At 38.2% G+C, this 16,055-nt stretch overlaps 1 protein-coding gene across 1 annotated transcript in view; it reads left to right on the forward strand.

Moving 5' to 3' along the window:
* Positions 1 to 11,433: 11,433 nt before the first annotated feature.
* The window catches only part of ARAP2 (ArfGAP with RhoGAP domain, ankyrin repeat and PH domain 2), a 101,169-nt gene continuing 96,547 nt past the window's right edge, over positions 11,434 to 16,055 (forward strand). Inside the window, exon 1 of the mRNA XM_088524345.1 lies at positions 11,434 to 12,468. Within this exon, the coding sequence (XP_088380471.1) occupies positions 11,552 to 12,468 (917 nt within the window). The 5' untranslated portion in view covers positions 11,434 to 11,551. The remainder of the gene's footprint in view (positions 12,469 to 16,055) is intronic.

Raw genomic sequence — 16,055 nt, forward strand, 5'->3', positions numbered from 1 at the left:
ATGTTTACCCTTACATATAGACATCAGCTATTTAGTGTTCCAGTAACAGATTCACAAGGAAAGAGATGTATGGGTGTCCTGCAACGCAGTTGCCAAAATAGCGTTGCCAAAATGCCTGAGTAGGTAACTTTATATAAAGTGAAGAAAATTAAAATAATTATGAAGCATTTATGTGCGAGCTATAAAAGTGCAAGAACAATTGTGACAGATGTAGAATTACTTTTTTAAAAGATGTATTTCCCATTCCTGTTTTTTTGTTTTTTTTTTGGTACAAAACCTAATGACAAAAGGGCAGTGTGCTCATTCTCAGAGCTTAGATCTCCATTACATTTTGCCATTTTGAGGAGTGATCCTCCTCTTGAGTAAAACTATGTTAGTGTGAAAGTGATAAACTAAAATAGACTCCATGTTTGATTTTGTTTTTAAACAGTTCATTTAATGGATTATTTTCAGTTTTAACTATATTCTCTGACTATTCACAAGCCCTTAAAAAGGAGGCTTTTTGATGTCCATTGTACCTAGTGGCCTTGAGGTAGAAGGAATAAAATATAAAATCTATAAAAATAAGGATCAAAGTATACAGTTAAATGCATTTATTATCCTGTGGCAAATACACATGTTCTTTTCAGAATACCTTAACACCATGGCATGGTCCCACTCCCACACAGGGAGTGGACTTTGCTCTGCTAGGAAGAGAGATTAAACTATATGATGCAGACATAATAAGTTCTCTCTTTATACTCTGCATATAATGCACAGTTCAGTTTATGATAATAAAAGCATTTTGCTGAGTTTATTGATCAGTGCATATTTGAAAATATGCTGGTTTTCTTTTTCTTTTTCTTTTTTCTATCTCTGTTATTGTAAGCCCTAGGTGAGAAAATGTAATAATAGTACAAGAAGGTCAACAAAGAAAGTGCTGTGAGTTATAAGGTCATAGGAGTGTTGGTATTTGCTCATGTGGGTGTTACATATTATATTGACTATTGCTTGATGTTTTGAAGAAAGCCATAATCCCATTGGAAAGAGTAATGAAATAGTATGGTTAGAAAGGGCATTTCTCCCAACTCAGTTACAGAACTTGCCATTAAGCCATCTTACCTACATAGCAGTGTGCATGAGCTGGAGGTTAGGTAAGTATACCGCAGGAAAGAGAGCTTGAGCCTGGGCTAAACTTTGCTGTGGGCTCCCTCTATCCAACAAGAGTATAAAAGGAATATAAAAATAACAATATATACTTCCCAAACTCAAACACAATACTGTCATATTCACATTCTTTTACAGGGGATGATCATGACCTAGCTGGAAGTGTTATATGCATTGTATATGTCTTCCTTTTGTGAAAGAAATACAAACAACCTTTTACTGATGCTTCTGTTACAGTGTACTGATGCTTCTATTGCAATGAATGATTCCTTTCAGGCACAAGAGAAGTGAGTTTTGATGACAGACGTGAAGAAAAAGTAGCCTTCTTTGGGAAAAACTAATTCTCGAAGGAAAAATGACTTTCAATGTGATAAGCAGTAGTATTTTGAAGTTAGTAAGCATGCTTGATGTGGTTTTAATTTAACGATGTTTAATTCTATAAGAAAAGCTGTAGCCCTTTCTATCCAGTACTGAAGTGACACTTTATTGCAATCTTCATTAAGTTTTGGAATGGGAGAGGCTGTAGAAAAACAACGTGAATGGATTTGGTTTTCGCTTGATGGCAGTTCTTTTCCTAATGGCAGTGTTCTAGACTCAGTTACACTGCTGTCATCAGTAATGAAGTTTAATAGTGAAGTTTTGTTGCTCCTAAGAGATACGCTTAGAAGAAAGCAATCCTTGAAGGAAGACTTAAATTTTCTGAATATGAGCAAGTAAAAAAGATACTGAGAACTGGCTGGAGGTAGAAAGGTGTGCTGCCACCAATTTCAGCAAACTTCATTACATAAGCAGAGTATTTGATCCCAGTAAGATTTTCACCTACTAAGATTTTTAGATGATTGAGATTTCTTAAATTGCCAAATAATTCAAAACTAGGCAGAAGAATGATGCCATCTGTGTTTACCTAAAATAACTGTGGTTTACTCTGTTCTATGTGACACACTTTGCAGTAAAAAGATCAAGCAAAAGGAGCAAAAAAGTCGTCACTGACCACTGTCTGCTGCTGGATCAACCCCTGCAGCATGCTATGAGTACTACTTCCCAGGTGGCTTGATGACTTAAACTTTTCTTTGAGCATTTTACATTTGAGGCTCTTTTTCAATATGGTATTTCAAAAAGTAACCTGAAAGCTAATGAAACAATATGGCAAAAGGGATATTCAAAGATTTGATACTTTTCAGCCTTTTAGTCTAACCTAGTACCTTCACAAGAATTCATAGTCAGATGGAGTACCTTTGTTATGAGTTTTCTGTTCAAGTGTTATTTATGTAGGTAAGTCTCCAATCTTTAACAGAATCAGAATACAGGAAGTAATTCAACTATCACCAAGTAATTTGGGGGGGCAAGTAGGAGGAAGCAGGGAGGAAAAGAGAAAACAGAAATTATGTGTTACTAAACACAAGGAAAAATATGTAATTATATTGAAGTTTATATATTTTTAGCTGTGGCTGTAATTGCAAAATTTTTCTCTAAAAATTACATTGTGAATTCTATTGTGTTTTGTTACTTTTCATACCAAATTTGCTCAAGCAACAAGTAAGTTGAAAGTGGGAAGGAAGTGTTTTTACAAATGACTTTAAAACTAATGGTGTCTTTTAATGTGTCATATGTGGTTTCTGTAAAATACGAGCAAGACAGTGCTATGTAGACAAAACCTTAATTATGTGAGATTCAGTACAACTCAATGAAATGTATAGAAGTTTAATACAGGAAAAAGTTAGCACTTTGGTGTGCAGAAAAGTTCCTCAGAGGGATTTATTTTCAAAAAGTTTAAGAACACTCCATTAGTTTTCTCAAAGTGACAGTGATTTATGCCACAGTAACCTGGTCCCCTAAATAAGAGCAACAATAGCAAGGAAGGAAAAGGGATTGCACTATATGCTTTGAAACTGCATGTGTATTCAATAGCGATTAGAAAACCTTTATATATAAATGAGAAACTGAAGTGCCGGGATGAGCTCCCATGCTGAAAGCAGGCACTCTAAGAGCAAAGTGTTGAAGTTGGCGCTAGCTTTTCTACTGAAAGATATTTTCTAATGAAACCCGAAGCAATAGCTAGAACAGCAAGAGGTTGACGACAGTCATTTTTTAAATTTGCATTTTTTGTGGTTATATGCCTTTCTTCTGAAGTGAGAGCTTAACCTCAAAGCAGTCCAAAAATATTGGCAAGCCCTAGAATAATATTGTTGCTTACATCATGGCTGAGTTGCATCAAAATTAGTAGAATGCAATTTCTTCTTTGAAATATTGTAAGTATTTTTTTTTTTTGATTTTGCTTTACCATCATAATATAAAGCTGCTGTTCTGTGGTTTGGTAAAGAACTATAAACAGTAGATAGACCAGAGTTGAAAGTTCTATTAGAATCTGATGAAAAATTTTACTACTTTATTCTAACAAAGAGCAGAATAGCATAAAGGTTTGCCTGATACTGTTGATGCGGCTTAGATGCACACACCAAGAAAAGAGAAAAAACAAACAAACAAATGAAAAAAAAACATGATGTAGTTTGAAATGACTTTGTATATACCATAAATTTTCTGGACGGTCAATAAAGGCAAACATAAATATGAAAATGCAACTGAGGGAGAGCTTTAAGCTTAATTTTCACTTTCTATCCCCTTACCTCCACCCCTTTAAAAAAAAAAAAAAAAAGGCAATCTTGTGGTCTCTTGTGGTCAAAAATGCAGGTAAGTGTAATTCTGGTCAAGATTCAATGCAACAGATAGTTGTACTATGTTATGCTCAGAGGGAGAATGCTTTTACTACAGCAGTTTAAACATGCTGAAGGCCATCTGAGGAGATTTTCACTTTAGGTGAAAGTCTGGCATCTGTTTTAAAGACAAAAACAGAAAAAAAATCTACAGTCTCTACTATTAGCTCAGTGAAATGGGCAAATCACAAGGATTTGCTGGAAGACAAAGGGTCAGCTTTGTAGAACGACCTGGAAAATTCTTGGGAGTGCTATCTTGAAGGTGCTAATCAATCACAGTATCTAAGAATATGTAGGAAATTCAATCCAGTATAAACTGCTAATTCATTGGGCATTTGCATACTTTAAAATATTATTTACAAGCTTTAAAAGGGGGTTGGTTTTGTGCTTGTTTAGCAGACCTGAATCTTTCAAATATTTTAAACTACTGTATTTTTTCTTTTTCTAAGTCAGCCTTCATTGCCACTCCTATAACTCTGAAAAGGAGCTAGGTTGGAGATCTGAGGTGAAATAGGTGTTGGGCCAGTGTGTGAGCCATCAGATTACAAGACAGAAAGGTAGTGTTCAAAAAGGATGTTAATAGATGGGCCTGCATGTGAACCATGCTTTAGGATTCTAGAAAGATAAACGGACAATGGGCTTAAGGTTTAAATCTCGACCAACTTGGTTTGCAAGCACATGGGTCCATTTATAAAACATTGAGAATGATGTTAGGGTGTATTACTATATATGATTTGCCAGACTAAGCAGAGCATTATTAAAAAATCAAGCATTATGATTTTCTTAGGACATCTAGAAAGGGCAAGCTCACAAGCTTGCCCCAAAATTTGCTTACATAATGTGAGCTTCAGTGGTAGAATTAACTGCCTTTTTTTTTCAGTAGAATTAACTGGTATTCAAGCATATTGCAGCAAGGTTTTCAGAAGTGCTTGGATGCTAATGGAGTTGGGTTTGTGCTGAACTTCACAACTTCTAATTGCTCAAGCTGTGGGAGGCAGAGACTGAAAGAGCTATTTACATTCAAAATTGTGATCCTGAAACCCCATTAAACCTAAGTAGTTTTCAGCAGCCTTCCTGTTTAGTAAGGCCATAGTTAACATGCAGTAAGTAGTCTTTGAAGCAGGGATAAGAATCTTGTTCTGCTGCCAGCTGAATGCTTTAATTACTAGCCTCTTCTCAGCAAATCTTTGCTTTACTGTTTCAGACTTCCTACTTATCCTTGGATTTAACTCGATTCAGAACCTCAACAGGAAGGTAGATTCACACACACATGCACTGACTGAGTAAATGAAAGTACTTGGTCTCATTTCAAGTAACGAGTTGCCAGTTTCAACTTGAGCAGGACAGTCGCTAGAAGCGAGGAAGTTGCACGCTTCACTGAAAGCTTAGTAATCTGATTTATTTATGTATTTATTAAGCAAGTGATCACACAAAGCACATGCTGCCACAGCAGTGTCACCTACGACCAGTCCCCTACACTGGGAGCTGCTCCGTCGGGCACTCCTTGGCTCTAGAGTGACCCAGAGACGCTCCCGGCCAAACCCGAGGGCTCCCAGGCAGGGGTCCCACCGCCCCCGCGGAAGGAGCCTCCACCCCCGGCACAAGAGGAGAGAAGGGGAAACGTTGCTTCCCCTTCCTCCGCCCGCTCACAAATCCGCGGCGCTCCGCGGGGCGGGCGGCGCTCCCGGCCCGCGCCCAGGTGCGGCCGCCGCCTGCGCGGGCGCGGTCTGCGGGAGCCGCGCGGCGCTGGGTGTGGAGCCGCGAGCAGGAAGCAGGGGCAGAGAGAGGAGAGGAGGAGCGCGGAGGGAGGCGAAAGTCCGGGCGCTGCTCGCCGCGGGGTGAGACGCGTTGCGCAGCGCGGGCCGGGAGCGCGGGGCGGCCCGGCCTGGCGGGCGGGGGCGGCGGGCGCAGCAGCTCCGGGGCCGGGCAGGGCCGCGGGGAGAGCGGCGTGTTCAGTGCGAGACGGAGCCGGGCCCGAGACGGGCACCGGCTGGGAGGACGGGGCTCTGCGAGGAGCAGCTTGTAGGTACGAGGTGGGGTGCGGGTGCACCTTCATTTTTCTTCCTCTTTTTTTTTTATCTTTCTTTTCTTTTTTTTTTCTTTTTTCCCAGCTTAAATTATTTTAATGATCTGTTAGTAGCTGTCATACAAAGGAGTTGTTTTTATTACGGCGTATTTCTTTGCAAAGACAGTTCTTAGGGTAAAGCTCTGTGCGGCACTGTCTCTCTGTCCCTACAAATCGTGTCCGCCAGGGAAGGAAGTTCACTTTGCGAAAGCCCAGGAGCCCCTACGATGTCTGTGGTGACGGACACGGCGCGGTGAAGTGCAAGATACGACACCCAAGTGTTGCCACAGCAACTTGCTGAACCCTTCTTGGGCCAATTCCAGCTCCAGCACTTCCGCAGTCCAGGGACGGTTTGGCAGGTTGCCCCACTGGATTTTCTTGCGCTGTCAGGTTTGTCTCCGAGGTAATGGAGTTGGCCAAACTCTTCTCTAGAGGGCAAGTGTTCTGAAAAGAGCAACAGAAAAACATTTTAACAGAGTATGTGCTTATTTCATAATTACCCCTTACACAGAGCTGCTTTTAGTAACGTTATTGCACTAGGAAGGAAAATGGCTGTATCCAAATAGTTGCAGTGGGCTGTCTTGTTCTGTATTTACCTGAATCTTGCCTCCTAAGTACCTGCTTTAAAAAGGTCATTTGAGAGTTTTTTTTGAGCATGCAGTTGGGATGCTGCTTGCATTAGGTAGAACATTGCAAAGATTTGTGATGATCTACAGCACTTCTTAGACCATTTAGTAAAGTTAGATCATATGCAGTCAAGTCAAGGGAAAATGAGTTTTACCTGCTATCAGCTTTCATTTCGTTCTGTGGCTGGACCTGTTTTAGTAGTTTTGTTAATCTCTATCTGTTTGGATTTCATCTAGTGTGTGGGTAGAAAAGTTGTCAGGAAGCCTGAGTTTGTATTTATTGAACCAATCACTTAAAGTGTGATTATATTACCACATACTTCTAAAAGTTTGACACTTTTTTTTTTTTTTTTTTTAAGCAAGCTAATATCAGCTGTGATCTTGGAAAAAAAAGAAAACTTACTTGACTGTTCTTATATGCAATACAATACTGTTTATGTATTGAAGTGTTAAACACACCCTGTGTGTGAGGAAATGTCCTGAAAATTTTGTCTTTTTTTTTTTTTTTTTTTTTTTTTTTTCCTTCTGTGCCGCTGTTGTCATTTGTGACGCAGGAGACATGCAGAGGATAGAGCTGACATTTTCTGCAAAACAAAGAGAATTATTACTCTGCTCTGTGTTCTTGCCTCTAGGTGTCTAAGCCTCTCTGTAAGGATGTGAAAATAGCATTAGGAAAAGACTTGTCTGCAACATCATCTTCTATGGAAGAAAGCTGGATGATCCCAAGGAAGACTTGGGATCTGCAATCCAGCCTGTGCCAAATTGTATTTTCTTGGAAGGGAGTCTGAAATGATTTCCTTTGTTTTGTGTGTATGCGTTTTTTTTATTTATTTCCACTTTGTGTTTTGGGCATTGTATCCTTATTTCTATAAAACAGGATGGTCAAGTATCTTCAGAAAAGCCTCTTCCTTGGTACTCACTGTAGCATTTCAAATAGTATTTTGAATGTTAGAGTTTTGTCTGGTTACTTTATAGTGAAGGTTATGATAATGCAGCAAGAATCAGTTTTATTTAAGCAAGAACAAATTCCCCTTCGCGTTTTTTTTTTTTTTTTTCCCCCTCTGCTCTTTTGTTATTTTTCTGAGCAATATGGGCAAATCTGTAAAAGTTTGGCTTCTAATTGAAGTTGAGATACAGAATGTATGCAACTCCATGAACTAATCTTCAAGACTATTGTTTACTTATAAATAGACTTATTGATACAAATATGTATGTAAAGTTATGTAAACACATAAACATGTGTGTATATATGTTATACACATATACATTATGCTGATATATATAATTAGTATTTGTTATGATTCTGTAATTAAAACTATGGGGGATATAATACCAACCAAAGGCACAGATTGAATTAATTACATGTATCTCGATTGATAAAGTGTTTCTGGAGTTCTATCTTTCTGTATCCTTTCTGAGCTTAAACCTTTAACAAGAATAAAAAGTTGCAAAGTAGGAAGCAGTGGTATTTATCTCTTAGCCTGTAATATGAAGCTATGCCAATGTGTATAGGTTCCTTTAGGTGCATGTTACTGGAGTCTTCCTCCAGGGAATCTAACCGAAGCAAGTGTCAGTGCAACTCTTTCCTCACACCTGCAAATGTGTGTGATGGTAAACTTAGTGACATTTTGCCAGCTGCATATGTAAGTCAGTTCTGTAGCACTGCTTCAGAAGCCTTGGTGGATGCACTGACAGCTTCTGCTGTGAGTTACTAGTGAAACAAAAGAGGATTTTGGCTTCAGCTTCTGGTATGCTGTTACTTTGCAGTCAAAATGTCTTCTCAGTGAACGGTCTCTTCCTCTCTCAGGCTGCTATATATTTCCTCATAAAGTACGCTGCAAAAATAATGGCATTTTGTGTGTTTGTAAACCAAAGTTGGTTCTCTGCTGAGTAATTGGCTGTGGTTTGTGTAAAGACAGGTTAGGATCCACACAACTGATTGTCTGCGGCTACTTGAGTTCCTGAAGTAATCAGACTGGATGCCTTCCAGAATAAGGTCTGGCAAAGCTAGTAGCAGTAGGAAAGCTACTGCTTGTGGGGAGAAAAAATACTTAAGATACTGAAAAGTAAACAATAGCACTTTTGTCCGTGCCTTTTGATTATTGCTGAAAATGGGAGGATTGGTGAGTGTGTTAGAGTGATACTCTCCAAAAACAAGCAATAACTCTTTCCCCTGGGGAGGCCAGCAAGGGGTGGTGGAGGACCAAAAACCTCGATCCCAGAACTACCAGGGAAGAAGCAACTGGTTGAAATAACCAATTTCAACCTCATTCTTGAAGCACTTGGACTGATATAATAATATTTCAAGGAGTTATGTACTTTGCAAAGGTATGTTTTATGTTCTCTGGCTAGGGAGGTGAAACACTCTTTTCTCTATTGCCTGCCTGATACTTTGTAGTAATATCTGTAATGTAATACCTACATCCTTTATCTGTATGCAGCTTCATCTCTTAAAAGAATATGTCTGTGTGTGTACAAATATATATATGTTTGGATGTTTCAGGATTCAAGGATGAGTGACAGGCAATATTATTTAATGTTACCTCTCAAAAAAAGACTCTTGAAAAGTTTGATAAAATGCTGACGCCTGCAGTTTTGGGTGGGGGGGGGGTGGGGGAGAGGAGTATTCAGATAAGTACTCAGACTGAGAAAGGCCAAAAGTAAAATCCAGAAGTTGACTGTTAATCAACTTAGCTCAATTCAAGTCTGTGTGTTTCAAAAAGCCTTGGAAATCTCTTAGTGAGGGCTAGCTCCATGGCAAACCTCAACTTTGTTGAGAGTTTGCTATCCGATTGGCTTATCTCCTGAAATAATTCTAGTTGTTTGCTCTTCTTTTTCAAGATAGTAAGTCATTTCTTCTCAGATTTGTGGGCAGAGATCAAAGCTGAGAAGAAATATTGCTCCAAAACTGAAGTTAAGGAAATAGCAAGAATCTAAAGAATTTTTCTGAAAAAACTATTCTAATGGAACACTTATAGTAACTGCTTTTATGTCTTCTGGGAAGATGTAGATTGGTTCAAGCATTTCCTCCTCCTCCTGCCATTATTCACAGTTTTATTCAGATATTTATGGCCTAAATGTAGAGAGATTTTGCTCTTCCCTATACTTTTATCCTCTTCTTCATTAGTTTCTTTTATGAGTATGAGTAAGAAAGATATTTATAAAACTATCCAAGAAAAAGACTTCTAGTGACCCAACTAGTTATTTCGTAATCATCAGTCCCTGATAGCAGTGATAACAACTGTTCCTTGATTTTAAATTTATATTTGATTGTATGTGTCTTCAAGAACAAAGAGAGACATCAAGATTTATTTCTGACTCCTTGTTTGCGTACTGGTTTGGTCAAAAGTTGCTCAAAAGTTATTAGGGATATCTTACAAGATGGGTTGTTTTCCTTACTTCAGAGTAACTCATCCAATACAAAAAAAAAAAAAAAAAAAGGACAAACTTTCCATTTTAAGTTGTTAGGTATTATTCTTTTTGGGGAAAATATTCTGAAAAATGTAAGTGTCCCTTCCTACAGCCATGGATATATTCTGGGCCTATAATTCCTTTTCTTCCAAACTGCTACCTTTAGTCTTATGTTTAGTTTACCAAAGCAGCTTTTTCTTTCCCAGACTGCTTTCAAGCTAGTACCTGCATGCCAGGACAGCTGCTCTGTCAGTAGGTTTCCCTTAGGCTAAATTACCCTTTAAGCAGGAAGGAGGAGGAGAAAAAGCCTGTTGCCTGCTGCTAATCTTAAACCTTCTCTAAAGGCACAGTTTCAGGCAGATGGCAGCCTCTCTACCTGCTTTGGGTTGTGTAAGTCATGAATTTGGACCTGGCTATGGCACAGTAGAGAGAAGAGCTGAAATAGATAGGATCTGGAGAGTGTAAGAGCTGAATCGGAAGAAAAAAAAGTGAGGAAAAAGCCCTCCTGGACTTGAAATACCAAGGATCCCTAGTTTGGAGGCCAAAACTTGCTTCTGTGTGCTCCTCGCCCTGCTTGTGTGCAGGGCAACTGCCTCCTTGGCAGTGGTGAAGCGCGAATTACCTGTTTCCTAGTCTCCCTTGTGACAGTTCCTTGAAGGGTCTGATCTGAGGGTCTGCCTTTGGTCACCTCCGCAGCCTGCTGACAGTGATTAGTTGAGCAGTTAGGGACCCCCCCCCCACCTTTTTTTTCCCCAAGACATGTTCTGAAGGGTCTCTAGCTTTGCATAATATTTTATTGATTGCATCACTTGTTCAAGAGGATCTTTAGTTGAAGAGGACTTGAAGGCACAATTCCTGCTTCACAAAGAATGCTTTAGCCAGTGGTTTTTCCTTTTTTTTTAAGCACAGAAACACATTTTCAAACAGAAAAAAAAAAAGTGGCTGGAAGCCACCGCTTCTGCTTTGCAAAGAATGCAAAGCACCAATGTTGGTGGTTTTTGCTTTTTTTCAGTTGAGAGGAAAAAAAAAAAAAAAAAAAAAAGTGTTTCTGTGCTAAAAAGAGTGCAAGGCTCATAAGATGAGTAAGTAGAAGCCCTGGGCTGAAGTTTCTTGTTTAAGTGCCAGCAGCGCAAGGGCAAAGCTTTGGTATCCGATTCTCTTTTCTCTCTGTGTATAGTCAAGTACTATTTAAAAAGTGTATGTTTGTTTTTAAGTAGTCCACCCTTCATGAATTGCTAGGATTATATATTTAAAATCATGTGACTTGTGCTAAGACTTTGATTTTGCTTTTTTCGTCATAGAGGTCAGGACAAAAGGGTGGAGAGGTTATGCTCTTTACCTGCTTGAAATGTTCATATATAAGTGATTTAAAAAATCAGAATTTTGTGCAAGATTAGTGTGAATTCAGGCCTCTAAATCCAATGCAGTTCTGCCTCTTACTGCTCTTTTTTTTTCCCTCCAGGTTTGCAAATCATTATGCACTGAAGAGGCCTACTTGTGAAGAAGAGGATATTCTCTGTTGGCTGACTTGACAACGAATTTACAGAGTTTTGTTGCTAGGGAATGTCTTCACATCCTGTCTGTATTCCTACATGACTGTGTGGGGCAATATTCGGAATGAAGCTGTCATCATGTCTTCCATGGGCAATGGCACTGATATTGAAGAATTCTTGGTCAACATTAACTTGGGACAGTATCTTTCAAACTTTAAAGAACATGGCTATAACATGGTGACAGATTGTGTGGGAATGAGTAACAGTGTGCTTCAGCAAATGGGAGTGTTGCCTACTGGGCACCGCAGGAGGATTCTTAAGCAGTTGGATACCACTTTTTTAAAAATGCAAGAAAAATATATTTTCTCTGAAAATCTAAAGCTCGAAGACTTGAAAGGATTAGAGGAGAAGCAATGTTCGTCCTCGGATCAGGAATCCTCAATAAGCGATTTAAATGTAGATGGGGCTGCAAAAACCAGCTTGATATCTGCAACGTTGCCAGTACAACCTGCTAACAAAAGTCATGTTGGTAAAGGCAAGCTCGAACTTGCAGAGCAAAACTTATCGGAGGGAAAAGATGATAACTTTACAGATTTGGAATTTTCTAGTTTATACCAGAATTCAGACAGCATACTAAAAGCTATCAATCTAAGTAGAAGTATTGAAACGAATGCTCAGCCGGATGCATCACTGGAAGAAGCTGGTGCATACCAAGCTGATGAGCACTTGGATGGCCATTCAGCATTTTCCCATCCTCCTCCTTCGTTCGCTTATTCATGTGAGACAAAATCCAGTGAAAACAAACAGCCGATGTTTGCAGATGAGGACAATTTATCTGACAGTGAGCCAAATTCTCCATTCTTTCAGTTTAAAGGAGAAATGATAGACAACGACTTATATGATTCTTGTGCACAAAGCTGCACGAAAGCTGTTCCAAGAACAAGCCGGTCTTTTATTTTAAGGCATCGACCTGTTCCAGAAATCCCAGATTCAAGTAAAGTTGAAACTTTATCAAGGTAACTTTTTATTTCTTTTTACGAAAAATAATTGCCATCTTAAAAATTATAGATCATGGTCTTTTATGTCTCTTTTTGTAGTTTTTTTTTTTTTTTTTTAAAGCAGGCAGACTGTGTCTGGAATGAATGCTGCCAGATTAATCAAAAAGGATTAAACTTCAATGCAAGTTAAAAGTGCAAATGGGAGTAAAAAGGGAAATTGACTTTTAGAACAGTCTTATAACCCCCTTCCATCATCTGCTTCTGAACTTATTTTCAAGGAAAGGATTCTTTCTTCCTTAAAAATAACCTGCATTAAACACATGATTGTATCAAGCAGTTTTGAAAATGAATCAGTATGATCTTAGGGGGGATAAATGGAAAAAATAGTGTTTTTTTAATAAAAACAAACTGAAAAATAACAGATAAGGTCATTCCCTCTATTTCAAATCAAGTCTTTACTAATACTATTAACTATATACTAGCCCCAGTGTTTCTGGTAACATTCTGATCCAGGAGAGGAAACAAAATCATGATTTTCACACAGCTAAAAATTCATCCTAAAGTATAAAATCTATTTTGACTGTTAGACAACTTTTGTAATTGTGAAACATCAGTATTAATGTTATATTATCTTTTAGGGTTGTATCTTTTAAGAGATGTTCTTGAAAATATGTTTAATATTAATGTAATTTGTAAGGAATATTTAGGAAGTCTTACACAACCACATTTCTGAATGTAGGTTTTTTTAGTAAAGCAAAATTTAGAGGACTCGTGCATTGTATGATGTAGCAGGGAGCAGGTCTCTCTGATATGATTACAGGCATGGGCATGACATGATGATTACATGAGAATATTAAGCATTAGCATGAAAGAACATGACTGCATTGGAATGTTATTTACGTTGCTTTAAATTAGAATAGGATACTTCATGGAGGAGGAAATTATACTGTGGGTCTCAAGTGCGGACTTTTGTCATGATGACTTAGACTTTTTTCTAAACTGGATGTTTATTAGTCAGAGAACAAATGCAGCAAGCTGGTAATGTGAGGTGGTGGCTTCTGCTGCTGGTCTAATAACATGACGCATGTGTTATAAAAATCTTTTTGAGGCATTCCAGGTCAAAGGAAGAGGCGGATGGGGAAGGAAAGGAGACCTAAAACTTAACTGGAATTTTATAGGCTGAAGAAAAGATACTTCAGTTAAAGGACATTCCATATGCCAAATTACAAAGGCTGTATGCACTGGATAGAAGTTTTTCAGAGTTCATGGGGATCTTTAGAAGGATAATTTGTTTCAGTGTTGTTGAGAAAATAGAGTTTGTTATTTATGATAAGTAGCATAGGAGAGTTTGAATTTATTTCAAAGCATTCATGCGGTGTGGGTGTGGATTTTTTTTTCCTTTCAAAATTGTTGAGTTTCTAAATTGGAGTTTCTAAATTGAATCCACAATGAGTAACACTTAGTCTCTTAAATAAAAATTAGCTGCTGTAGCTTGTCCTTCAAAAACATGATGAAGAGCAGAAGAAAGATCTGGTGTAAAATTCAGTTTCAAGAGAGTCCTAATATTGGATGATCTTAAAAATAAGAGACCATGAATGTGCTGTTGGGCACAAAATTATTGACTGTATAAACAGAGTCTGCTCATAGATTTATGAAATTTTTGATTATGTTGACTATATTGTTTTACTCATCATACTGGGTAACTCTCAAGAGAGTAGAAAAAATATGCAAATACATAAGCCAAATTTTGGTGGTGTAGCCCTGTCCAAATCATTAGGCTGCACTTTTTTTTTGCCAATTTTTTTTTATCCACTGGCTATGCCCGGAAGGGACATGTCTGAGAATGTTTTGTATTTATCTTGTGCTTTTTCATCCGCATATCTCAGCAGTTAGAAACGTTGTTAACGAGTTTATACTTGCCCTAAATGCAGGGTTTTCCTAAGCATTTTAATGTTCTTGTTGGCTTCTTCTAGCTCTCTGAAATAAGCTTAATATTAAAATGTTGTAATGTAGTTGTTTCATTGAAGAAATAGAGAGGCAAAGATTCTGTGCAACAACTAAGAGATTCTTGTGTGCCTTAATTTAAAAAAGTTTCTTCTGTGTATTTTTAAAATACATGCACAAAATAAAATAGTACTTAAGTAAAACCTCAAAATTGGAATCTTCCAATGGGGAGCAGCTTTACATTAACATTTTGTGGGGTGTTTATTCCTACTTTGTACAGTAAAACTGTTCTTGCTGAGCTGAAATGGGAATCTAGTGCTAAAAGATATCAATACCTGACAACTAAAAGAATGCTCTATCTTTTTTGAGCAACAGCCGATGCTGGGCAGATGCTGTGTTTATAGTGTCCCTTCCATTGAAGTAAATCCTCTAGATCCCAGTCTCTTATTGATCTGTGTTTGAGCAGGTCCCCACCATTTTGATTTGCTGACTCTGACCTTTTTTCTTCATTTATGCTCCAGCTATAACAGTATAGAAATCCTAGAGGACAAGCAGCAGTCTGTCTGAGGGAGATCAAGGCTCCCTCAAAACTTCAAAAGAGAATTTAATCAAAAATGGTTCTGTGAAGTTAAATTTTTGCCTTTTTTTTTTTTTTCTTTGAGGCAGAGGATTAAAACAAAATTCAAAAATTACACATTTCAGCATCCTTAACCTTTGGAAAGTCCAGTCTTTCCCATAGAATTGCACTGAAAACTATATTCTCATGTGATTATTATTGACAGGCTCTGGCTACCCTTACTAGGTTGTGTGAAACCTTTTAGGGAAAGAGAAATCTAGCTGAAATTCTACTGGGAAGCTAACTCAGCATTTGTTTTTAGACAGGCATGGATATTTGTCATTAAATTTCTATGCAAGGAAATGCTTTTCTCATGATATCCTGGTGCCTGGTAGCAGTGCTGAGGCCATGTCACATTTTATTACTAATAATGTGCTTGCCCCCTTGCAGTTACATCTGCTTCACTGTGTCTTGCTTGTGCTCCTGGCTCTTGACTTCAAAAAAACGTACTGTTGGCCTGAAAGATGACATGGCTTTTTAAAGGCTGGAAATATTTTGATTTTTGTGATTCTTTAAAGTATATTTGGCCTCACTGTAGTAGTGAGGGATATACTCACTATAGAGGTGATCAGTATAGAGATAATTTTCAGCTTTGAATGCTGTTTTGCAGCGTATCATTTGGCAACCAGTCTTAGGTGAAAGTGCTGCCGTTGCACCATACAGTCCCTTTAGAGGAAAATGCTATGATGATTTGTAAGATGGGGGACATAATTGCTCTCCAAAATACTACACAGATGAAACTTCAGATCAACGGACTCCATATGCATTTAGATTTCTCATATCCTCCAGCTTTACATTATTTCTAGCATTTGGTAATGAGATTGCTCTGGGTCTTCTTTTTTTTAAACAAAGAGATAAACAAAACGCAAATTCTGAAAAATGCTGTGTTAAGAAAAGGCAGTGAGGAGAAGAGAGAGGAAGAGAGAAAAAGCTGTTTGTCCTGAGAAGTTCATCCTGAAGATGAAACTTTGTGCTGATGCTCTCTAGACTCTGTTCCTAATCCAGTGGGGTGCCCGAGCTAGTGCTGCCACATCTTTTTACTCTA

Source organism: Tinamus guttatus, unplaced genomic scaffold, assembly GCF_059628265.1.
Source record: "Tinamus guttatus ecotype Peru unplaced genomic scaffold, ASM5962826v1 Tinamus_guttatus_pri_ptg000210l, whole genome shotgun sequence".
Classification (NCBI taxonomy): Eukaryota; Metazoa; Chordata; class Aves; order Tinamiformes; family Tinamidae; genus Tinamus; species Tinamus guttatus.